This window comes from Pan troglodytes, chromosome 13, assembly GCF_028858775.2.
Source record: "Pan troglodytes isolate AG18354 chromosome 13, NHGRI_mPanTro3-v2.0_pri, whole genome shotgun sequence".
Taxonomy (NCBI): Eukaryota; Metazoa; Chordata; class Mammalia; order Primates; family Hominidae; genus Pan; species Pan troglodytes.
Window position 1 is genome coordinate 88,792,251 of NC_072411.2, and position 27,635 is coordinate 88,819,885.

The 27,635-nt window shown below is 35.9% G+C and overlaps 1 protein-coding gene across 1 annotated transcript in view; it reads left to right on the forward strand.

The window, feature by feature from the left end:
- Positions 1–15,384, forward strand: part of FAM171B (family with sequence similarity 171 member B) — a 72,930-nt gene extending 57,546 nt beyond the window's left edge. Inside the window, exons 5-8 of the mRNA XM_001161140.4 lie at positions 583–753; positions 3,378–3,494; positions 10,537–10,660; positions 10,899–15,384. Coding sequence (XP_001161140.1) covers positions 583–753; positions 3,378–3,494; positions 10,537–10,660; positions 10,899–12,243 — 1,757 coding nt within the window. The 3' untranslated portion in view covers positions 12,244–15,384. The remainder of the gene's footprint in view (positions 1–582; positions 754–3,377; positions 3,495–10,536; positions 10,661–10,898) is intronic.
- The last annotated feature ends 12,251 nt before the right edge of the window (positions 15,385–27,635 follow it).

Consider the following 27,635-nt stretch of genomic DNA (forward strand, 5'->3'; position numbering starts at 1 on the left):
AATTTTTATCAAGTAATATTACAGTGATTTTGTTTCATGTTTAATTGCCAAACCTATCCATTAAAAATTGTACTTTTAATCTGAATGCTTTTTATGTAAGAAGTGCAACTTTTAATCTGAATGCTTTTTATGTAAGAAGTGCAGCTAGATCTGTGGGTTCTAGCACTCCTTGAAACAGATGGTCTTGGAAAAGAGAGGGTGAGATATTTCAAATCTACATCTGCATTGATGGTGTATGATAGAGCCTTTATGGAGTATGGTACTATAGTGAGATGGGGTTTTTTTGGTTGTTGCTTTTTAGATTTATAAAAAATATTGAATTGGATTCTAGTGCCCCTTACATCAGATGACTTAGATAACTTAGGCTCATATTGATTTGTCAGTGTTACATTGCATAGCCTATATTTAGACAATATTTTAAAATTACATTTAAAAAATCCTTAATGTATATTCAGTATCTATTTGATATTAAAATAGATAACCCTTGGTGAAATAGAGGAACTATTTATTTTAGACCTATAATAATTAGGTAACTACCACCTCTGTTTACATATGATTTTAATAAACTGTCTTCTTTTATAGGTTTTGAAAACATTGAATTGACTCCTCTTGCTGCAATATGTGTGAAAATATATTCTGGAGGAAAAGAACTAAAGGTCAATGGCTCTATTCAAATTTCTCTTCCTCTTCTACGTCTGAATGATATAAGTGCAGGGGATCGCATACCTGCTTGGACATTTGATATGAACACAGGTATGTGAGCTAGGTTAAAATAGTCTGAATATTTTACATATTTGTCAGTTGACTAGCTGGATGTTTTATCTTAGAACTTGATACAGCTCTAGTTTTTTAGTAACATCACAAATGTATTTGTTAGTGACCAAAATTGACTTCACTTTGATTAATATAATACAACCATTGGGCAAATGATGGGAATACCCATGTCAAAAAAATAGCATTATTTATTCATTCCCTTACCTTTTTGTAGCACCACCATTTTGAGGTAGAAATAATTTTTTAAAATTATCTCTCTTCTTAGAAGTTTTTGTTTTGATAAGCTCATAATACCTATCTAGAAGCGTGGTTTAAGGCCATAGAGAAATGTATGCTAGTTTCATGAAAATAAATAACATTATGTTATTAAGAGCTAGAAAAAGTAATTGTTTTTCCAAAGAAACCCCTTAGATACTAGTTTTGTTTTCTGGGTTTCGCCTCCTAAATAGCAGCTGGAAATATATGTATATTTTCATCCTCAGCTTCCCTTTGTTTTTGTTCATGGGTTCCCATGTAAATAAGGTAGGAGTGTAAGTTACCAAAAAAAGACAGAAAAAGGAAAATGATCAGCCCACAACTGAAAAGTTTAGAGGTAGGACTTCCTTGGGTGAGTCATGCTACAGTCTAGATAGTTTCACAGGGCTTGGGCTTGGTTTCTCTCCTCCTTCACTCTCATCTGTTTGCTCTGTATTAGCACCTTTTTAGGATGGGATTTCCCTTCAGACTGACAAGAAGGCTGTAGGTGCTCTAACGTTATACTTTGCCAGGTTGAAGGCCAGTAGAGATTTTCTTAGGAGCTATATATAGCAGAAGCCCTTGGACTCACTGTAGTTGTAGAGTGGAGTTTGCATGCCCATCTTAGAACCTGTCTTTGTGACCTGCAAATTGAATGCACAGATTTATTTAGACTTTAGGTCACATGTTGAAGCTGGATGGGACCCTAAACTGATCATGTTGGCTGAGAATAGGGCGCAATAGATCCTCAAAACTTGAAATGGGATTTCCTGTTAGGTAATAAGGCCCCCAAAACACATACGTTTTCACTATAGAGAATATAAGCAGTAATATATCTATGTTTTAAAGAAAGAGTGGAAACTATATAACCACGGTAGTATGCTACTGAAATCATTAGATTAAGAACTCTAAGATTTGGAATCTAGTCTGTTTACCAGCAGTACTACTTGGAATAAGTCATTTAACTTATTTGGGCCTCAATTTCCTGATTTGTTGAATGAGGAAGTCGTGTTAAGGCACTTAAAAAAAGAATATCTGCTGTTTGAGTCCTAGTTGCTGATTGTTCTTTCTGGCCAAGGCATTTATCTCTAATGTACCTTTCAGTGACAACATTTTTTGAATTGATTTATCACTGATGTAACACTTGTGGACTATTTAAAAGCAATAGATTAAATTATTCTCATTTTCCAGTTTCTCTACCTTATTAAAATACTTTTTTACATGTTATAGATAATTCACTATAATAAATCAATAAACCATAATACAAATATACACCAAACTCAAGTAGCTTTGTTATGCTATTTATAAATAAAACTTCATAAAAGGTACAGGTTTTACTGAATTCTTTTTTCTTTTGACAGCAAATTTTACTGGATGAGGTAACATTTATTGAAAGTTTAGAAGATCTAGTTCTATAAGAACAATACCAACAGTACTAGACCGAGACAATATTTAGTAAAAAATTAAGGCCATAAAACAGTATATTTAATCAGAATATCAGATAAGAGCTATCGTAATATGCACAGTTTAAATAGAATCTGGAGAGTCATGATTTTTCTAAGTATGTCTGTGTCCTTAGTTTATTTTATTATTATTTTTTTTCAAGACAGAGTCTTGCCCTGTCACCCAGGCTGGAGTGCAGTGGCGCACTCTCAGCTCACTGCAACCTCCACCTCCCAGGCTCAAGCGATTCTCTTGCCTCAGCCTCCTGAGTGTGTGGGATTACAGGCATGTGCTACCACGCCTGGCTGATTTTTGTGTTTTTAATAACTATTCTGTTTTAATATAAAATGACAACTTTTTTGGAATGACAATTCTTAATTAGTATGCCAAAAACATGTATTAATATCAAGAAATGTGAAAATTTAGTACTTTTTAATTTTAAAACTCACAAAATTAATAGATAAGTTTTTCATGAATTCCATGATTAAGGCTTTGTGATCCACTTATTTGAAGGTCTGATTCTAAGGTGAGTTTATTTCAGTACCTATTACAATAATAGGTGTCATAATTGATAATTTTTGTGTTTTTAATAGAGACGGGGTTTCACCATGTTGGCCAGACTGGTCTTGAACACCTGATCTTGTGATCCGCCTGCCTTGGCCTCCCAAAGTGCTGGGATTACCAGCTTGAGCCACCGCACCTGGCCATCCTTAGTTTATTTACAGTGTTTTATGGTCACAACAAATCATTCTAATTATTCTATTACAGTATATACTATATTATAATATGATGTGATATATATTAGCCTATGATTATGTATTGCCACAGTTTTCATAATCTTTGAAAAAGTCCCATAATGTATTCTATGCATGACCATCAGTTCTTAAGATATAACTGTAACAAGTATTTTTTACATACCTTTTTAGGTGCTTGGGTAAATCATGGTCGGGGAATGGTCAAGGAACATAACAATCATTTAATCTGGACATATGATGCACCACATTTGGGGTACTGGATAGCAGCTCCACTTCCAGGAACTAGAGGTATTGTAAAAAATGAAAGTAATTAAAACATGTAATTCAAATAGTCTTGCTGGAACGGATAGCAGCAGACCTCAGTTTTATTCTAAGCACTGCCACTTACCAGCTATATGACAATGGGAAAGGAACTTGATCTCAGCTTATTTTTTTTTCATGTGTATCAGATTAAGCTCCATGAACTCTAAGGTCTCTTATAGTTATATCTGATGAATCTGTGAAGAATGAAGTTTGTTCAAATCAAGTATTTTCTTAGTTTACTTCTTTTTATGAATAAATTCTGCCCAAATCAGAGCTTTTGGTTGCAAGCAACAGAAAAAGATTTTGACTAATTTAAAAATATGCTATATTAGAAGGACGTAGGGAGTTCATAGGATCCTAGGAAAGGCTGAAGAACCAGATGCTGAAAGGCAGGACTCCTTGCCGTGCCAGATGGCCTAGTTAGCAGGCCTGCTTGACTACCTTTGCCAGGTTGCTGCTGTGTGGTGGCTGACTCTAACCCTTTCCAGTATTTTCCTTGTACTGTTCCTGATCATTCTAGAGCTGAAGAATGATCATCCTATTGGCCCACTTTTGGGTCTTAAGCACACATGTTACTTGGTGGGGATTGAGGAGGAGAGGAAGGGCTTTTGGAAGTCTGCAGACACTATCATTCAAGAAAAGACTGAGGATGTATTAAATCAAGCTTGTCCAGCCCCCAGTCCACAGGCTGTATGCAAACTAAGACAGCTTTGAATGAGACCCAACACAAATTTGTAAATTCCCTAAAAACATTGAGTTTTTTTTTTATGATTTTTTTTAAGCTCATGAGCTATCAATGTATTTTATGTGTGGCCCAAGGCAGCCAAAAGATTGGACACCCCTGTACTAAATGAAAATTGGTCTGACATTTGGAACAGAAGGAAGACGGAGGCTGGGGAGCAAAACCATGAATTGTCCACTAGGGAAGATCTGTTCATAGTCTAGGAAAAATGAGCATTTTATTTCCTTATATTTAACATGTTGTCAAATTATCTAGATAATTTGTACCTCAGGAAACCCTACATTGATCTCAAGTTGTGTACATTCCTCAAAATATTAGAACATTGCATATTTTAGCCATTAAATTTTGAAAAAAGAAAAATTCTTTAACCTGCGGTAGTCTAGACCGGTTGCACTGTCAGCCTGCTACCACTTCCTGGGCCTTTTCAGTATGTGTTGGCATAAATCAAATTGCTTCTTGGCTTTCCCTACCACCAGCCTTGGTGAGTCAATTATGATAGCTTATTTTCCTTTATTCTTGTAGGTTTGTGTTTTTACAGAATAAAAACAAAGCAAAACATTTAGTGTTATTTTAGTGAAGATTTTAGAGTAAAAGTTGAATGCATGTATATCATCATCTTCAGTCATTTTTCAGAGATAATTCTTTTGGTTTATCAAGTGTTTTGGCTCACAGCTGAGGGGTAGTTGCTACCTGGGTATTTCATACTGATTAGGAATAGTCCTAGTACTTACCCTGATCCAGAACATGGATGACATTTTACATATGTTTATCTGCAGCATTTTGTCATCTAACATTATGACTGTCTGTTATTTTGAAGGCTATCAGTTTTCTCTAGTTTTTAAAATCAAGTTTGATTTTTATTTTCATTCTGTGTTGGCAAGTTTCAATTTTCTTTTTTGATTGGGTCTTGCTATGTTGCCTGCTCAGGCTGGGCTCAAACTCTGGATCCTCCCACCTCAGCCTCTTAAGAAGCTGGGACTAATTAGCCATATATGATCAAGAGAAATGTTATTTTTATTTCTATTTGAACTTAGTGCTTACAGGATTATTTATTCAGAAATCAGAGGGTGGTTACTTTTGCTTTTCATGATGCAAAATATCATACAATCTTGCCAGCTGTCTGGCCTTATCCCATTCTATATTTGCAACTATAATGAAATATTGATGAAAAACAATATTTAATTTCATACAACTCACTTCATTTTTAATAAAAATAATCTAAGGAGCATTTGAGTTTTATAGAGAAATGTACTTACACTAAAAATATATCTAAAATAACTGAATTATATAAGATAGCTTTATGAATTACAAAAGCCAAAATTATTTTCTAAAACCACATGGAAGTTCTGTTCCAGATTATTTGTTGGAAAAGATGTTGTTTGGATGTGTACTAAAATAAAAGTATGGGATTCTTGTTTAGTTTGAATTAGAGACCTTCTATAGTGATGCTTTTGAAGAATTTATTCTGCAAGCATATCAGTCAAAGCAATACTACATTAGAAGTATGGATAACTTGATGATAGCCCTTACTTTGTAATTAACTGAGTAAGCTTGAAATAGGTACTTACCCAACTGAACATTAGTTTTCTTGTTTTTAAATTGGGAGAGTTGGATATTGTGTTAGTCTGCTCAGGCGGCCATAACAAAATAACTGCAGAGTAGTAACTGGCTATTAACAGAAATGTCCGTTTTCACAGTCTGGAGGCTACTGTCCAAGGTCAAGGTGCTGCCAGGGTTGGTGAGGCCTCTTCTTGGCTTCTAGATGGCCACTTTCTCAAGATGTCTCCACATGGCCTTTCCAGACACCAACCAGTTCTCCAATTTTCAGTGGACATTGATTATATCCTATAATTCAATTCAATCCTGACATTATCTACCTACAGTTAGCGTCAGACCCCTCAGGTTAAGGGTTTAATCCCATAGGACTGCCCCCATTTCAGGTGCCCATTGCAAGCAGCAGGTTCTCAGTTTACCCATACCGTCTGATTTGGCTTCAAATGGGGGGTTTGCACAATTCTCTCCTCAGGTTTGATAATTTGCTATGATGGCTCACAGAAATCAGGGGAACACTTACTTACACTTACCACCTTGTAATAAAGGATACAGATAAAGAGCAGATGAAGAGGTACATAGGGCAAGGTCTGTAAAGGTCCTGTGTACAGGAGCTTTTTCCCCCATAGTGTTGGGGTATATCACCCTTCTGGCCCATGGATGTGTTCATCAACCTGGAGGCTTTACAAACCCTATACTTGAGGAATGTTGATGGAGGCTTCCTCGTGCAGCCATGATCAATTATTAACTTAATCTCCAGCCATTCTCCTTCCTGGAGTATGAGGGGTGGTGCTGAAAGCTACAAGCTTCTAAGCATGGCTTGTTGGTCACCAGCCCCCAAGCATGAGCCTGCCCAGAGTCAAAAGATACTCCCAACACCCAGAAAATTCCAAGGGATTTAGGAGCTCTATGTTAGGAAACAGGATCAAAGACCACATAATAGAACAAAAGACACTCCTAGACTCCCTGTTGCTCAGGAAATTCCAAGTGTTTTATAAGCTCTGTGCCAGTAACTAGGGACAGAGACCAAATATATATATATGTTGATTATGACACAATCCCTAATGTCCCTAAACATTTTAGGATGTATTACTATAAAATCAAAATTGTTCCTATGATCAGCTAGTGTTTGCAGAGCTGCTTTAGTTACAAATATGGTTAATTTGTTTTTTAAAGTTTAAATAGAATTCTAGAATTCCTTGGAAAAAATATTAAGTGCAAGAGATTAATTTTTCAGATTGCTGTAGGAGAGTAGGTGGTTGAGTACAGAGTTTAATAAACAAGTGTTTTAAATGTGCATTTTAAATATACTTGAATGAAAAGAATGCTTTTCTACCTAACTCCTTCTAGACATGCATGCACACACATGCACACGGATACAGATACATTCTCTTGCTACTGCCATACATATAGGATTTGGGGCAAACTCAATATGTCAACATCCTGTTTCCAAATGTGAGTTTTGTTGGATTCCTGTGGAGTGAACATTGTTAGCATTACTCCATTCTGGAAGCAAACTCATTTATGCCTAGTTATAATCAAACCAATCCTCCATACAGATCTACAGATAGCAGAAAGTTACTCTCATTTCTTTTTTGTTTGACAAAACTTCATATTGTACAGTGCTGTGCTTGTTTGTCTATTAAATAAGAGAACAGTCACCATCTGTGAAATCATGGCCAATATTAGAGTGCCCGTTTTAATATAACCTTAAAGCTTCATTCAACAATAGTGTGGTATAGCTAAAACTGAGTGCTTATTGTGAGCCAAGGACTGGTCTCAGTGTTTCACAAGTATTTACTCATTTAATCCTCAGCAGCTCACATGGGTTAGATATAACTGTTACTGCTCTGCAGATAAGGGAACTAGATACAAAAGAAATGAAACTTTCCCAAGACTACATAAAAATAAATGGTGAGGTGAGAGTTCCAATTCAGACACTTTGGCTCTAAAGTCTACATGCATAACTGCAATACTGTTTCTCCAAATCTTTTATCAAATTAGTGCAAAATTTGAAAGATAAAATTAAAGAAGTGGTGGTCCCTCAATTTCTTCAGTGTCCTCAGTGCAGGTGGGAGCCTTATGCTGGATGTTTTCTCATGGTAAAGATGACCAGAAACCAGCTGCCCCACCACTCACTCTTCTTACCCTATCTCCCTGAATACATATTAGAATGTAACTGATACTGATAAGTAGACTTATTATATAGCTTTTTGAGCACAATGAAGTCTTTGTGATATTGAAACAGATTACCTCAAGATTAGCTGCCCAATAGCATTCACTTTTATCATGTTTTTAAATTTTTTATCTTTATGGGTACATGATAGGTATTTATATTTCTGGGGTACATGAGCTATGTTGATACAGGCATACAGTGCATAATAATCATGCATAATAATCACATCAACATAAATGGGGTATTACCTCAAGCATTTATTTGTTATAAATATTTTAATTATACTCTTTATTTTTAAATGTACAATTAGTACATTGTCTGTGTTCACTCTGTTGTACTATGAAAATACTAGATCTTATTCATTCTAACTAACCAACCATGCCTACTGTCCCCCAACCCCACACTACCCTTCCCAGCCTCTGGTAAACCATCATTCTACCCTCAATTTCCAGCTGTTTCAATGTTTAGCTCCCACAAAGGAATGAGAACATGCAAAGTCTGTTTTTCTATGCCTGGCTTATTTCATTTAACACAATGTCCTCAACTCCCATTCATGTTGTTGCACATGACAGGATCACATCCTTTTTTATGGTTGAATATACTCCATTATGTATATATATCACATTGTGTTTATCCATTCATCTGTTGATAGACACTTAGATCACTTTCAAATCTTGGCTATTGTGAACCGTGCTGCAATGAACATGGGCATGCAGATATCTCTTTGATATTCCTCTAGCGCTGCTGGGTTAGGGTCTTCCCGACTGAGCTGGTCTCAGCAACTGAGTTCCTTTCTTTTGGGTATATATCTAGCAGTGGGGTTGATGGGTCATATGGTAGCTCTGTTTTTCTGAGGAACATCCTAATTGTTCTCCATAGTGACTATATTAATTTACATTCTCACCAACAGTGTATGAGGGTTCCCTTTTCTCTACATCCTCACCAGCATTCATTATTGACTGTCTTTTGGATAAAAGTCATGTGAACTGGGATAAGATGATCTTATAGTAGTTTTGATTTGCAGTTCTCTGATCAAATATGTTGAGCCTCTTTTCATATTCCTGTTTGCCATTCGTTTGTCTTTTTTTGAGAAATGTTCTATTCAAGTCTTTTGCTCATTTTTTAATGGGATTATTAGAATTTTTCCTCTGGAGTTGAGTTCCTTATATATTCTGGTTATTTTCTCCCATTCTGTGGGTTGTCTCTTCCCTTGTTGATTGTTTGCTTTGCTCTACAGAAGCTTTTGATGTTATCCCATTTTTGCTTTGGTTGCCTGTGCTTGCAGGGTATTACTCAATAAATCTTTGCCAAGATTTATTGGAGAGTTTCCTCAATGTTTTCTTTCAGTGATTTCATAGTTTGAGGTCTTAGATTTAAGTCTTTAATCTATTTTGATTTGATTTTTGTATATGGTGAGAGATAAGAGTGTAGTTTCTTTCTTCTGCATAAGGATATCCAGTTTTCCCAGCACTATGTATTGAAGAGACTGTCCTTTCCCCAATATATGTTCTTGGCACCTTTGTTGAAAATGAATTCATTGTAGATGTATGGATTTATTTATAGGTTCTCTGTTCTGTTCCATTGGTCTATATGTATGTTTTTACCAGTAGCATTCATTTTTATGTTGAAATCATCCTAGTCAGCTTTTACTGCAGTAAAGCTTATCACAATGGCATTCGTATACATATGTTCTCACAGCAGGAGGATAGTGGGTCAGTTGTGCTCAGTTCACTCTAGAGCCCAGGTAGAAGGAGCTGCAACTCTTAATGCTTCAAGTTTTAGAATTTTTGTATTCTATTTCTTTAGACCCCTGCTTAATTTAGTAAATCCTTTTTTTGAATTTGTCTTTAAAATATTTAAAGATTAAATATCTAGATAAAAAATAAATGCAGCTGATAATCAACATTCTATCTTAAAATCTCTTTGCACAAAGCTCAAGTTAGTTAAAAATATTTTCGCCCAGTTTATTTTACCAATTTTTTTGTTACTTGGGTCACCAGTTTTACTGCCTCTTGAAACAGTTTTCTCACTGCCTGGCCTAGAAGCCAATGTCATACGTTTTAAGCTTTCTGTAGCAGCATCTCAGCATCTTCTGTCATATCCATTGCTGCAGTAACAAACAACCCTGCTGTCTCGGTGGCTAACAGTATCAAACGCTTATTTGCTATTTAACATTTCATGAGTGTTTCGGGATTGTCTGCTGCACTGTTGGACTTGGCTTCATTCAGTTCAACAGATATTCTCATTCTAGACCCCAGGTTGAAGGAATAACAACTCTCTGGGCTGTGCTATTCACATATTAGAAGTCTTGAGCAAGAGGGCAGAGCCACACCATGCAAACTCATTTAATATGCTCACATTTCATTAGTTAAAGCGAGTCAGTCAATTAAGCCAAAGGATAGGGAAGGTTTACTTCACCCATAGGGAAATCTGTCATAGGAGGGGAGCAAACAAATAAAAGTGTGTACACTTATTCAATTTGCCTCACCCAGGATGTGACATAGTTGAGAATTTGATCTAAAATAACATTTTCTCTTTGTTTATATTGAACCATGTAGGTTCAGGTATAAATGAAGATTCCAAGGACATAACTGCCTACCACACAGTGTTTCTTACAGCCATATTAGGAGGAACAATAGTCATTGTCATTGGATTTTTTGCTGTACTACTTTGTTATTGCAGGTAAGAAAATGGCTATAAACACAGAAAACTATCAAGTTATGGTATCATTTCAGTATATTCTGTACATTGAAAAGTTTATTTGTAGAAATTAATCTTACAATATATCCTTTTTTATTTTTAATCTACGTATCTCACAATAGCATTGCATGTATGATATGTAGATTGTGGAGTGATTTTTAATAAATGAACCATTTGTGTCATAACTTTTAAATATTTTTTGCCTTCTCTTCTACTCTAGGGACAAGTGTGGTACTCCACAGAAAAGAGAAAGAAATATCACTAAACTTGAGGTCCTCAAGAGAGACCAGACAACTTCAACAACACACATAAATCATATCAGCACAGTTAAAGTTGCATTAAAAGCTGAGGACAAGTCGCAGTTATTCAATGCCAAAAACTCCTCATATAGTCCTCAGAAAAAGGAAACATCAAAGGCAGAAACAGAAGAAAGAGTTTCCATGGTAAAAACTCGGGACGATTTTAAAATCTACAATGAAGATGTTTCATTTCTATCAGTCAATCAAAATAATTACTCAAGAAACCCAACACAGTCTTTGGAGCCCAATGTAGGGTCCAAACAACCTAAACATATTAACAACAATCTATCTTCATCTCTAGGTGATGCTCAAGATGAAAAGAGGTATCTCACAGGTAATGAGGAGGCGTATGGGCGTTCCCATATTCCTGAACAGCTTATGCATATTTACAGCCAACCCATTGCCATCCTTCAAACATCTGACCTTTTCTCCACACCGGAACAATTACATACTGCTAAGTCAGCTACTTTGCCAAGAAAGGGACAGTTAGTCTATGGCCAATTGATGGAACCAGTAAATCGAGAGAACTTTACGCAGACCTTGCCCAAAATGCCAATTCATTCTCATGCACAGCCCCCAGATGCCAGGGAAGAGGATATCATACTTGAAGGTCAACAGAGCCTGCCATCCCAGGCTTCAGATTGGAGCCGATACTCAAGCAGCTTACTGGAATCCGTCTCTGTTCCTGGAACACTAAATGAGGCTGTTGTAATGACTCCATTTTCATCGGAACTTCAAGGAATTTCAGAACAGACCCTCCTGGAGCTGTCCAAAGGAAAGCCCTCCCCCCATCCCAGAGCCTGGTTTGTGTCTCTTGATGGAAAGCCAGTTGCGCAAGTGAGGCACTCCTTTATAGACCTGAAAAAGGGCAAGAGAACCCAGAGCAATGATACCAGTCTGGACTCTGGGGTGGACATGAATGAGCTTCACTCAAGTAGAAAGCTCGAGAGGGAGAAAACATTCATCAAAAGCATGCATCAGCCCAAGATCCTTTACTTAGAAGATTTAGACCTAAGCAGCAGTGAGAGTGGAACCACCGTCTGTTCCCCTGAGGACCCAGCTTTAAGGCACATCCTAGATGGAGGGAGTGGAGTGATCATGGAGCACCCTGGAGAAGAGTCGCCAGGAAGGAAAAGCACTGTTGAAGATTTTGAAGCTAATACATCCCCCACTAAAAGAAGGGGCAGACCACCACTAGCCAAAAGAGATAGCAAGACTAACATCTGGAAGAAGCGAGAGGAACGCCCACTGATTCCCATAAATTAACTCCAACGGGGATTGTGTGTCTGCTGTCTCGTGCTGTTTATTCTTGCTTCTTGTTGTAAATTGCAGTATGAACTTAAGAAAATGAGACTGAGCAATCTCATGGTTCTTGGACATGTCTCAAGCAGAGTAAACGGTAATTCAGTAATCAGAGAGAAAGATACCAAGGAATGCTTTTTCTGGCCTATTCATTTATTTTTGGGTGATGAATTTACAGTATCCAAGTTTTCAAAATGTAAAATAGCATCAAGATGTTAGTTATCTGAAAATGTTGCTCAGCCAGCCAGTTTGGCCTTGACTCTCTTAAGAATAACAGTGAAATATATACTCCTCAAGTTGCCTCCAAAAATGTTGCCTCTACCATGGTGACTACCCCATGGAACATTTAGAAACAAAACTGACTTCAGGCATCATATTATTTTAAATGTTACTATTACGTCTTCTTCTGCCTATACTTAAAAATAACTTGATAAATGACTTGGACTGATGTTACTCTGGAGTTATCACAAAGAAAATGTTGTTTGGTCTTTAAAGAGCATGTGTATTGTATCATCCCAAACGTAAATCCTACATTTATATAAGATGGGCAGAAGCTACTTGGTCATTAGAGAGGGAGACACCAGCTCTTTGGTTGTTTTTGGATATAACTTTACAAAATAAGTAAGATGTTAATTTAGAAATTTGAGAAATTAATGCTCTAATACTGAGTTTTTATTTAAAAATTATTTTTTCTTCCCCTCAACAATGAAGCAAGCTTAGCTGTCAAGGGAAACTTTTTACAAATCTGAAAAAAACAATCTATGACTTTGGTTTAAGGCTCACTGATACTTTTAGGCTAAATTGGTTTTAATATATTTCTTCTATTCTAAAAACCTGAACTCAGTCACTTAAAGGCTATGAAATTAAAAAAAAAAAAGTCGATGTGAAAGTTTCTTTTGAACACTAAAATAAAATATGTGCAGATAAAATATACATTGATTTATTTTTCTTAAATGTTTTTGATGAGAAGAAAAAGAGATGCCATTTTCCTGAGGCTCAAAAATACCTTCAGGATAGTAGTTGTATATCCAGTTATTGATTTTCTTAAAAGATGTGTAAGGAAAACAGTTTCAATTTCAGGGGAAAAGTAAAAGTTTTTCCCTAAGTCACTTACAGCCTTTGCAACTTCTTTTTTCAGTTTTGTAAGTAATATATCTATGTTCTTTTCATTATAGCAAGCATTCAATGGGAACAACTTTTTAATTAACTCTGAATTACCATTCATACATCCTAAAAATAAAAGCTCGTTATTCATTAAAATCAACTGATCCCATTTTTCTTAAAATTTCCCTGAAGGCAAATGTCTGAAGCACCTTTCCCTTGTGGGGGTAAAAATCCTAAATTGCTTTATTTTTCATTCCCTCCTATTCAACATGGGAGCAACATAGAGACCCAAACCATGTAAACAAGTTCAGTGAACCAAAACAGCCACATTAGCTTCAGTAAAATTATAGCTAGATGTGCAATTTTTTCCTCCAACTTCTAACGTGTCAAATAACCTTCCTACTGTTCTGTGTTAACTGAAAGAACATAAAGACCCTAGGCAAATATTTGCTATATATTACCCCAATCCATAGAAGAAATAATGTTTTGGGTAATACCTAGGCTTCCTTTTTTTTTTTTTTTTTTTTTTTTTAGTGATAAGGCTCATAACAATTAGAGAAGGCTTCTTATTGGTCTTACAGAGAAAGATACATCAAAAGCAGCATGACTCAAAATGATTTGGAAAAGGTTAAAGTTAGTGCTCTGCTGAAGTGCCTTTGATATAGACTTGCATTATTAGAAGGATATAACATCTTTTTTAAGTGTGCATTTTCTTTCAGTTAACCAAATTAAACAGATGTGCAGTTTTATTAAAAATATAGACCTAGTGTTTCATGTTGGAACAATAAATATTGCATGTGAGTAGTATTTCTTGTTTTTTGAATACAGTATATATTGATAAATTGTTTATGTTGGAATGAAGTTAGAAACTATATAGCAAAACATTATATTTTAAGTGTTTATTTTTCCCACCTTTAAATAAAAATGTTTCATCTCAGCTTGGTAATGAAATACACATATTGGTGTAAGGGTATACCATTCAGGTATGCCACTTATTTTATTCATTTTTGTGTAAGGGAAATGAGATGATGTATCCCAAGGGCTTTTCTAGAACTACTTGTTTGCTTTCAGAATAAAACCTTATTATTTTTTACACTGCACATGCTGTTCTCAATTGGTAATTATAGGCAATTTATCTTTTCTAATGATCAAAAGAGTGTGACTTCTCATTTGTGAGTAGTTCACAAATTTCCTGTTAAAAAGCTGAAACCATCTACTTTTTCTTAACCCAAGTGGTAATAAACAATATTCACAACTTTCTTAAATTTTTAAATTGAAAACCAAGGTTTTTTCAAATATAAACCTAGATGATTTTGGTCACAAATTGTTAACATTTGTCGATCCTTTGTATATACTTTGGATATATATTAAAGGCAAAACTATCTCTCGACTAACTGATGGATTCATTTACTAAAGCACAGCTGTATGTATTTTTGAATACATATTATGATCTTGAGACTTTATAAATCAATTTTTATGACTTTATGCAGTTGTATAGGGATTATGCCCTTTCAGTTCTATAGGGATTATGCCCTTTTATAATACATAATATACCACAGAGATCACAAATGTTGAGGAATGAAAGCACTTCTTTGCTTTGGCAATCATTTTCAGACCACTATGTGTTTGAATCCTCTGGTATCAATACGTATTACAGGGTTTTAGAGATCTGTGGGTCAAATGATGTCCCTCAAAACTTCCCAAAAAGGTGAAGCTCAAAGTCACACATTCATTTATAAGGCGCATGAGTTTCTCATTTTCCCATGTACCAGCATTGTAAAGGAATTCAGCTGTATTAATTTCTATTTCAGATCTAGAATTGACATTTTGCCTTCTTGTTTCCAGGTGTTTCTATTTTTTGTATTCTTTCAGAGAAATCTCATATTTCGGTGTATTTATTGCTGTTACTACTATATTTACTGCTGAAAACTGTAACAACCTGAAGATTTGTAAAATGTTAAACATAGTTCATTAAAAATAATAAAATAAATCTAAAATGTACTTGGTGCATTGTTTAATTTTTGGTGAACTAGAAAACATTCCTCCCTACATTGCCATTTAATCTAGTAAATATTCAATTATTACTTTTTACTTATTACATCTCCTACAGTAAAATAAACCCTTTTGTTTATATAATGAACTTGATATTTCTTTATATTTCATGTCTACAAAGTTCCAATTTTTACTATTAGAGCTGAGTGTGGACAAATTGTTTTCCATCCACTGAGGAGATTTAAGACAATCTGATTGAATCTAAAATAAATTACAAATCCCAAAACACCTAAGTGAGAAAATGATACAGTAAACCCTCAACCCCCTTTTAAAATATTCTTTGAACTCTAAACCTGAGTCTAAATGATAACACAAAGGCTATTTATACTTAAAAGAGTTAGCTCTTCAATAACCTTTCTGCTTAATCAATTGAACAATATTTAAGTTCATGCAGTTTGTATTAGGGGACTTCAGAATACTTTCTAGAATTATCTTGACTGCCATGTTTTTAGACATGTAACTTTTATACATTAATAAGGTACTAAAAATAGCTTTGGTCAGTTCTAATAGGAATTGGACTCTGAATCCACTCACCAGTAGAGATTGTAATTCCCAACACTGGCTGTATGATAAATACTTCCACTTGGATCCCTGCATGTGCCAGCCAAGCTATGGCTACCTTTGTTAGGGAGCCTGGTCTCCATCCAAGAGAGTCTTAGTCTTACCAGAAATTATATAGCCCCTGGAGGAGCCATAGGGGACCCTAACTCACATGGTACTGGTTTGTAACAAAACTATTCATCAATCAGAAACAGCTGGCAAACATGATGGTCATGAACTGATCATCACATTCTCATCTCAGAAGAGAAACTAATATGGGAAGACTGAGATGTAAGAACTGTAAGAAAAGTAGTTGGATATAATTAAGAGACATTTTAATCAGTTTATCAAAAGTGATTCACCTTTTGGTACTTAATAACTGGCAGATAATCAGGGATCCTTTCCTTGAAGTAAATGTTGGAAAAATATTTAAACTACACCACAGTGTTTGTTTACCTAGACCCCATGAAATCACCTTGTGGACCTCTTTTTATAGGTGGATTTCTTGACAGATGGTTACACAGTGAGACAGCTTACTTATATCGGTAAGCTCTCTCTAAATCAACTAGAGGGCTAATTTCTTCTAGGAAAACTTGCCTTATTTTCTTAGTTTTGAATTTGTTTCCTCCATCAAAATAAATATTCTTTCTTTGACTTGTCTTTATCTTTTCATTTTGAGCTTCAGTTTATTTGGGGACTAGATTTCTGCCTATTAAGATTTTTAAAACATAACATCTTCAGAGTTTGACTAGAAGAAAATAGTCTAGAAGTCAACCATAATTTGCCATATTAAATGCTGAAAGCTAATAATCTCAATGACAAATGATGGAAAAACATTTTCATCAAGTATATAATGGTACGTGCCTTAGAAAAAAATAACTATTTTCTTTCCAAAATAGCTAAGCTTAAAGATTACATTTTAAAACTACCTGTGATGTTTGTTAAAATATTGCAATAACACGTTCCTGCACTTTGTTAGCTATAGTAGATGAATAGCTTCCTATTTCTTTTGGGAAAGTTTACATGATGATGTAAACCCACAGATTATTTTTAAAAAAGAAAGTTCACATCTTTAGAAGCATATGCTATTTTATCCCCCTAGGTAACAAAACCTTTCTTAATTGAAACCTATTATTTCCTGGTTTTCAAGCCTACCCCTGCTATGGTTCTGAATGGTATTCCACAGTCTTGCAAGAGTACCACATTTTCCCCATGGATTGATTTTTTTTCTGTTCTTCAGGTTGACTGGGGGTTTCATAATTCATATGTTGACTAGTTCTAATCCTTGTAGACCTTATTAAAACACTAGACTAAACTGCAGACAGTCTGATTCAAAACAAATAAGACAATTACATTCCCAAGAGTCTCTGGACTTATTACACTTGAACAGCTTAGTTAGAAACCTTTTCTAAATGGGGGCTATCCGGAAAGGGTAATAGTGGCTATTAAGCAATGTAGAGTAAATATCTCAGAATTTTTATTTTACATATTTCCATATTTCAATCCAATAATGTAGATTCTTTTGTTTTTCATAGAAAAATACTTTTAAAAATTCAGCTTAAAAAATTAGCTTATCAGTATCCAAAATTTTATAATAAAGACTATTTCAAAACCCTGATTTCTGATTTAGATAATTTCTGAAAGGTTTGTGTCCATAAAATACAAAAAAGGATAATTATTAACATACTTTTGCAGATATTTTCTCATTGTTACTTTTAAAAATTCAGTATTTCTGATTTTTAAAAGAGTTGCTTGTCATTATTCCATGTATTATTTAACAAAACACTATTGATGTGAATATTGACCATTGAAGAGGATGTTAATGACAAGTAGATGAGATCTATAATTAAGGAGTTTAACAATTATTTCTAAGGAGTGCTTATACTTATAAAAGGAAGGGAAAAATTATTTCTCTGAATACGTTTTTTTCCTTAATGTTTAAATAAAATGACAAGAAAAGAATCTTGAAAGTGAATTTCATGCTAACAATCTTTAACACATACCTGTTTTCTGAAACTCTGGTTTCTCAAAAAGTAATGCTTGCTACTGTTCTATTATTTTCTTTTTTCACAATGAGACATAAGAGCAAGCTGTAATGAATCAGTGATAAGAGAATTGTACTTACTCTTCTTGAAATTGGGACCTGTCTTTCCTGCCTTTTTTTTTTTTAAGTGAAGATGAGATTTGATACTATTAAAATTAGCCTTAGTAAGAAATTAATCTGAATCAGGAAATTTTGAAAATTCCATCTGCCCCAAGATGAGCTCATTTCACTTCTAAAGAAAATACTGCCTGATTGCATGTACAAAATTGTTATGTTGATATCTTATGTTTGTCTTCTTAGACCATAAGATCCTTATGGACAGAAACCATGCTTTACAATTCCTCCAATTCTTAACAGTACAGTATGTATTCAATAAATATTGATTAATGGAGTTATGAATTAGATGAATGATAATGGATTTTGTTCAATGGAATAATTGGAAATGTTTTGAGAAGAGGAGAGAGTGACATCAGCAAGATGGTAAAATAGGAGCTCCCCTGCTTGTATCCTCTCAAGCAACAAAGGCAAAAGTGCCTTTGTGGGAGCTCTGGAATTCAGATAGGAGTTTGTGAAAACCTCCTGGAGCTCAAGACCTAGTAAGGCCATTCTAGAGGGTAGAACTATGCCCATGTAGAAAGCTCACAGGCTATGGTCCCAGTTCCAGACCTGGAAATGGCCCTGTCATCCTGAGGACTCAGTTGCAGCCGTGTTTGGCCTTGATCCTGCTACCACAATCACCCACCAAGGAACCCAGGTAGAGTCACACCATTTATGCCTTCAGTGACAGGCCTGCTGACTTTGTTTCTTCCTGTGGACCCTGAAATGGCTAAGAGACTTGTCTTCAGCTCTGTCAGCTGCAGACTGCAAGCAGTCCTGCCCCATGAGGTCCCCAGGAGGAGACATACTTGTCTCAGTTCCTAGAGGCAGGCCTGTCAACCTTAGTCTCAGCTGTGGAACCTGAAGCAGCCCTGCAACTGTTTAAGTCCCTCACATCTGTGGGCTGGGGACAACACTGCCTGTCCAGAGAACTACTCAGTGACCCAGGGGGAGCCTTCCCAGAAACCCACATGAAGCCACACCAGTCTGTGCAGCTGGTGATAGGCTAGTTGTCTGAGCGAACTTGAAGACAGGTAAGTTGAAATTACCCAATTATAGAAAGAAAAAGAATGAAGGAAGCATAAGGGACTTATGGGACACCATCAAATACAAATATATAATTAATTATGGGAGTTTCTGAAACAAGAGAGAGAGAGAAAGCTAAAGAAAGCTTATTTCAAGAAATAGTAGCTGAAAACTTCCCAAATATTGAGAGGATCCAGATTCATGGAGCTCAGAAAACCCTAAGCAAGACTGACCCTGTATTAGGCTGTTCATACATTGCTATAAATACTTGAGACTGTGTAATTTATAAAGAAGAGACTTAATTGGCCAATGGTTCTGCAGGCTTTACAGGAAGCATGGCGCTAGCATCTGCTCAGCTTCCAGTGAAGCTCCTCAAGGAACTTTCAATCACGCCAGAAGGTGAAGGGGGAACAGGCCTGTCACATGGTGAAAGTAGGAGAAAGAAAGAAAGAGAGAGAAAATGGAGGCGGTGCGGGGAGGGTGCGGGCACAGGTGCCACATACTTTTAAGTGACCAGACCTTGTGAGAACACACTCACTCTCATGAAAACAGCACCAAGCCACAAGGGATTCACCTCCATGATCCAAACACCTCCCACCAGGCTAAGAATTACAATTCGACATGAGATTTAGGCAGGGACAAATATCCAAACTCTATCAGACCCAAAGAAGAATATTCTGAGACATATTATGATCAAATTGTCAAAAATCAAAGACAGAATCTTGACAGCACCAAGAGAAAAGTGCCTTATTACACACAAGGGAACCTTCATAAGACTATCAGCAGACTTTTCAACAAAACCCTTGCAAGCCAGGAGGAAGTAAGATAACATATTCAAAGTGCAAAACAAAAAAAACAAACTGTCAATAAGTAATACTATAACTGGCAAAGCTGTCCTTCACATATGAAGGACAGAGAGACATTCCCTGACAAAGAAAACCTGAGAGACATCATCACCAGTAGACCTGCCTTACAAGAAATAATAAAGTTCTTAGAGTTGAAACAAAAGGATGCTAAATAGCAACATGAAAACATATGAAAGTACAAATGTTTCTCAACTTATAATGGGGAAACATCCTGATAAACCCATCATAAAGTCACAAAATTATAAGTCAAACCAATGTAAGTTGGGGACCATCTGTACAAAATTCACTGGTAAAGGTAAATATTTAGTGAAATCCAGTATACTCTAATACTGTAATAATGGTGTGTAAATGACTTTTAACTCTAGTACAAAAGTTAAAAGACCAAAGTATTAAAAATAACTATAACTACAGTTTGCTGATAAATAAACAAATAGAAAGATGTAAAATATAACATCAATAGCCTAAAATGTGGTGAGGAACGAAGTAGAAGTGTGGGTTTTGTATGCTATTGAACTTAAGCTTTTAGTTCAAAATAGAATGTTAGAACAATAAGATGTTTTGTAAAAGTCCCGTGGTGAACACAAAGAAAAAATAAACCTCTAGTGAATACACAAAGATAACAACAACAAAAAACCAAAGCGTGCACTTCAAAAATCTAACAAATTACAAAGGAGGAAGAAAAGAATGGTATAATGGAAAAAAGGAATGATAAAACAATTAGTAAACAACAAAATGGCAAAAGTTCTTACATATCTATTATTACTTTACATGCAAATGAATATATTTTCCAATCAAAAGACACAGTGTTTAAATGGATTAAAAAATATGATCTCAGTTGGAAAAAAAATTGCAGATAGGAGACAGGACTAACTTCAGCTCCCACTCAGAGCAGTGTGTGGAGGCTCACACTGTGAACTTTTGCTCCAAGGATTAGTGCAGTAACATACCAAGAAAGCCAGAGACTCCACAAGCCCTTTGAAGGAAGCGGCTTGCTGTTGCAGGTTCTGTGAGACAGCCAAAAGAATGTGAGTATTCAAAGTGTAAAAGAGGGAACATCCACCCCCAAACACACATCCTCACTGGGAAACCTGAAGGTTCAGATCACAGGAGAAGGATTTGACCTTACCTGGCGCTGAGACAAATTTAGAGAGCTGAGAAAAATATGGGGGTAGAAGAAGCACAGGGAAGAGTCCTGTGGGCACTCTCAGTCCCCAGGGAAGCCATTTCTGACTTTATTTCATAGGGGTCCTTGGGGAGGGCTGGCAGTGGAATTGGGGAAAGATGAAACATTCAGGAAATATTCAGCTGAACTTTGTAACAATTTCAATTCAAGGTGAAGTTTCCTGGACAGAAACTGGGGGAGGGAGTGACCTGGAGTACAAATATGAACCTAGAAGCTGCAGAAGGTGGGGAGGCATGAAACCTGAAAGCCCTGTTTACTTTCTCAGCAGGGAGGCTTGTAGCCTGGGGGAAGTTCTCAGCCCTGCTCACTGGCTGCCTGGAAATAAACTCAGTGTGGTTAGGGGGACACAGTGGGAGTTAGACCAGCCTTTCCAGCTGCTTGGGAGCTGTGTGAGGCCTGTCACTGCTGGCTTTCCCGCACTTCTCTGGTGACCTGTATGATGTGACAGAGGCAGCCATAATCTCCCTGGGAATGTAACTTCATCAGCCTGAGAACCACACTCCAATCCCCCACAACAGCCTAAGCATGCCCTGCCCAAGGAGAGTCTGAGCTCAGACACAGCAGACCCTGCCCCCACCTGATGGTCTTTCTCTACCCGCTCTGGTAGCTGAAGACAAAGGACATAATTTCTTGGAAGCTCTGTGGCCCCACCCACCACCTGAGACACCCAAATACTTACCCAGGTGACCTTAGGGCAAGCTTGTATACTCCCTGTAATACTGCAGCTGATACTCTCTTGAAAGCACCACCTCCTGGCCGGAGGCCAACCAACACAAAACCAGCGCACTAAGCAAAAATACAACCAAGGACTCTCACAGAGTCCACTTCACTCCCCTGCTACATGCACTGGAACAGGTTCTGGTATCCACGACTGAGAGACCTGAAGATGGATCACATCACAGGACTCTTTGCAGACACTCCACAGAACCAGCCCAGAGCCCACTAGCTCTGCTGTGTGGCTGGATCCAGAAGAGAAACAACAATCACTACAGTTGAGCTCTCAGAAACCCCCATCCCCAGGGGAATGGGGAGAGCACCACACCCCCATAAGACAAGACTCCAAACAGCAGCTCTTGAGCACTGTATCTTCCTTCTGACATAGTCTACCCAAATGAGAAGAAACCAGAAAAACAATTCTGGTAATATGAAAAAACAAGGTTATTTAACACCCCCAAAAGATCACAATAACTCAGCAGCAATGGATCCAAACTGAAAAGAAATCTCTGAATTGCTAGAAGAAGAATTCAGAAGGTTGATTTTTAAGCTACTCAAGAAGGCACCAGAGAAAGGTGAATACAAACTTAAAGAAATTTTAAAAATGTCACAGGATATGAATAGAAAAATAGATAAACAGCATAAATAAAAAATAATCACAACTTCTGGAAATGAAGGACATACTTAGAGAAATGCAAAATCCACTGGAAAGTCTCAGCAATAGAATTGAACAAGCAGAAAAAAGAACATCAGAGCTTGAAGACAAGGCTTTTGAATTAACCCAACCCAATAAAGACAAAGAAAAAAATTAAAACAGGAGCAAAACCTTCAGGAAGTTTGGGATTATGTTAAAAGACCAAACCTAAGAATAATTGGTGTTCTTGAGGAGGAGAAATCTAAAAGTTTGGTAAACATATTTGAGGGAATAATCATTCCACTGTGGAAAACAGTGTGGAGATTGCTTAAAGAACTAAAAGTAGAACTACCATTTGATCCAGCAATCCCACTCCTGGGTGTCTACCCAGAGGAAGAGAAGGTATTATACAAAACATATACTTGCACATGCATGTGTATAGCAGCACAATTCACAATTGCAAAAATATGAAACCAGCCTAAATGCTCATTAATGAGTGGATAAATTGTGGTGTATATATGCATTAGTCCCTTTTCACACTGCTGATAAAGACACACTGAGACTGGACGATTCACAAAAGAAAGAGATTTAATGGACTTACAGTTCCACGTGGCTGGGGAGGCCTCACAATCATGGTGGAAGGCAAAGAGGAGCAAGTCATATCTTACATGGATGGCAACAGGCAAAGAAAGAGAGCTTGTGCAGGAAACCTCTCATTTTTTAAAATCATCAGATCTTGTGAAACTTATTCACTATCACAAGAATGGCATGGGAAAGACCTGCTCTCCATGATTCAATTACCTTCCACCGGGTCCCTCCCACAACATGTGGGAATTCAAGATAAGATTTGGGTGGAGACACAGCCAAATCATATCAATATATACCATGGAATGCTACTCAGCCATAACAAGGAATGAAATAATGGCATTTGCAGAAATCTAGATGGAACTGGAGACCATTATTCTAAGTGAAGCAACTCAGGAATGGAAAAGGAAACATTTTATGTTCTCAATCATAAGTGGGAACTAAGCTATGAGGATGCAAAGGTGTGGAAATGGGACTTTCGGGACCTAAGGAAAGGATGGGAGCAGGGAGAGGGGTAAAAGACTACACATTGGTACAGTGTACATTGCTTGGATGTTTTGGTGTACCAAAATCTCAGAAATCATCACTGAAGAAGTCATTCATATAACCAAACACCACCTGCTCTCCAAAAACCTATTGAAATAAAAAAATTAATAAGTCAAAAAATATGATCCAATAATATTCTATGTACAAAATACTCACTTTAGGCTTGAGGACACATAGAAAGTACGTGAATGAAAAAAGATATTCTATGCAAGTTATAACCAAAGAGAGCAGGGTTGCCTATACTTATAAAAGAAAAAAACAGACTAAGTCAAAAACTGTAAAGCTGTAAAATTCTAATGTAGTAGTAAATGCCTGCGTTAGACAAAAGTGTTAATATATAATAAAGATGTCAATTTATCAAGAGGTTATAACAATTGTAAATATATAGGCACCCACCATCAGATCATCTGAATATAACAGGCAGATATTAACACAAAGGAGAAATACACAGCAATATAACAGTGGAGGACTTTAATATTCCACTTTCAACAATGGATATATTATCCATACCAAAAAGGAAAAAAGTCAATAAGGATGAAGTGGACTTGAATGATAAACCAAAGGAAGCTAGCAGACATATAGAGAGAGCATTCCATCTAACAGCAGCAGAATACATATCCTTCTCAAATACACATGAAACATTCTCCAGGATTGATCATATGTTGTGTCATAAAACAAAACAAATTTAAGAAGATTGAAATCACCTCAAATATCTCTTCTGACCACAATAATATGAAACTAAAAAGCAATGATAGGAAGATTGAAAAATTCATAAATATGTGGAAATTAAGCAATAGGTTTCTGATCAACTAATGGATCAAAAAAGAAATTAAGGCCAGACGCGGTGGCTCATGCCTGTAATCCCAGAACTTTGGGAGGCCGAGGTGGGCAGATCATGAGGTCAGGAGATTGAGACCATCCTGGCTAACATGGTGAAACCCTGTCTCTGCTAAAAATACAAAAAATTAGCTGGGCTTGGTGGCAGGCACCTGTAGTCCCAGCTACTCGGGAGGCTGAGGCAGGAGAATGACATTAACCTGGAAGGCGGAGCTTGCAGTGAGCCAAGATCATGCCACTGCACTCCAGCCTGGGTGACAGAGCGAGACTCCATCTCAAAAAAAAAAAAAAAAAGAAAAAAGAAATTAAACTAGAAATTAAAAAATATATTAATACAAAAGAAAATGGAAACAAAACATATGAAAGCTTGTGGAATGCAGCGAAAGCAGTAAATGCCTACATTATAAAGGAAAAAAATCCAAATATGCAAGCTAACATTACACCAAAAGGGTCTGAAAAAAGAAGAACAAACCAAGAAAAAGTTTGTATAAGGAAGCTAATAAAGATCAGGCCAGGAAAAAATAGAAATTAGGAAAACAATGGAAGAGATTAATAAACCTAAGAGTTGTTATATTTTAAAAGATAAGTTGATATACCTTTCACTAGAAAAAAACAGAAGACTCAAAATCAGAAATAAAAGAGGAGCTATTACAACTAAAGACACAGAAATAAAAAGGTTAATAAAAAGACTATTACCAATTATACACCAACAAATTGGATAACCTAGAAGGAATGGATAAATTTCTAGATACACATAACCTACTAAGACTGAATTATGAAGTAGAAAATCTGAGCAGATCAATAACAAGCAAGATTGAATTAATAATTTTAAAAAAATCACTCACCAAAAAAAGCCCAGGATCCGATGGCTTCACTGCTGAATTCTATGAAACATTTAAAGAAGAACTAATACCAATCCTTCTGAAAGTCCTCCAAAAATCAAAGAAAAAGAAATAACTTTCAAGTGAATTATATGAGGCCCTGATACCAAAGCCAGACAATACCATTACAAGAAAATTACAATCCAATATCTCTGATGCACACAGATGCAAAAATCCTCATCAAAACACTAGTGAACCAAACTTAACAGCACATTAAAATGATTGTTCACTGTGATAAAGTGGGATTTATTAATGGGATGTAAGGATGGTTCAATATATGCAAATCAATAAATTGATATGCCACATTAACAGAATATAGGACAAAAATCATATTATCAATGCATCAAGAAAAATTATCTAACAAAGTTCAACATCCTTTCATGATAAAAACTACCAATAAATTAGTTACAGAAGGAATGCACCTCAACATCATAAAAGCCGTATGTGACAAGCCCACAGCTTACATCATACTCAATGATGAAAAGTTGAAAGCGTTTCCTTTAAGATCTGGAACAATATTCACTCTCACAACTTCTATTCAAGTAGTACTGGAAGCCCTAACTAGAGCAATTACGCAAGAGAAAAAAAAAAGTATTAAAATCACAAAGGAAGTAAATTGTCTCTGCAGATGACATAATCTTATATATTAAAAGCTTTAAAGGCTTCAAAGAACTTCTAGAACTAATAAATGAATTCAATAAAGTGGCAGGATACAAAATCAATGTACAAAAATGAGTTGCCTTTCTAAACACTAACAATGAATTATCTGAAAAAGAAATCAAGAAAACAATCCCAATTACAGTAGCTACAAAGAAAATAAAATGCTTAGAATTAAATTTAACCAAGGAGGTAAAATATCTGTACACTGAAAACTATGTAAGATAATGAAAAAAGAAGACACAAATGGAAAGATATCTATGTACAGGGATTCGGAAAATATTGTTATAATGTCTATATCACCCAAAGAAATCTACAAATTCAATACAATCCTTATCAAAATTCCAATAACATTTTTTACCAAAATTTTAAAAATTCTAAAATTTGTAAAGAAGCACAAAAGACCTTGAATAGCCAAAGCAATTCTGAGCAAAAATAAAGCTGAAGCCACCATACTACCCAACTTCAAAATATACTGCAAAGCTATAGTAATCAATAGAGCACGATGCCAGCATAAATACACAGACAAATGGAAAAAAATGAAAAGTTCAGAGATAAATCCAATATTTACAGTCAACTGATTTTTTACAAAGGCATCAAGAATAAACAGTGAGGAAAGACAGTTTCTTCAGTAAGTGGTGTTGGGACTACTGGATAGAAACATGCAGAAGAATAAAATTAGATGCTATTTTATATCAGAAAAAAATTAACTGAAGATTCATTAAAGACTTAAATGTAAGATCTGCAACTGTAAAATTACTAGAGGAAAATATAGGAGAAAAACTCTGTGACATTGGTCTTGGCAATGATTTTTTGGATGACTCCAAAAGCACAGGCATCAATAGCAAAAATAGACAAATGGGATTGCATCAAACTAAAAGGCTTCTAACAGTAAGCAATCAACACAGTAAAGAAATAACTTATGTTAATGGGGAAAATATTTGCAAACCACACATCTTACAAGGGGTTAATATCTAAATACATAAGGGATACAAAGAACTCAATAGTGAGTAAACAAATAACCAGATTTGAAAACTGGGCAAATGACCTGAAGAGAAGTTTTTCTCAAGAAGACATACAATTGCCAAAAGGTATATAAAAATACTCAACATAAATAATCATCAGAGAAATGCAAATTGAAATTACATTGAGATATTACCTCACACCTGTTAGAATGGCTGTTATCAAAAAGATGAAAGATAAATGTTAGAGAGGATGTGGGGAAAAGAGAAGCCTTGCACATTGTTGGAAGGAACGTAAATTGGTAAGCTATTATGTAAACCAGTATGGAGTTTCCTCAAATTAATAACAGAACTATCATATAATCCAACAAGTATTATTCTGAGTTTATAATCAAAAGAAATGAGTACATTGAAGAGATATCTGCACTCCCATGCTCATTGCAGCATTATGCACAGTAGCCAAATTATAAAGTCATCCTAAGTGTTCATCGGTGGATGAATGGATTAAAAAATATGGTATATATACAAAATAAACACTATTCATCCTTAAAAAAACAAAAAGGAAATCCTGCCATTTGTGACAACATAGATGAATCTGGAGGACATTTTGCTAAGTGAAAAAAGTCTGG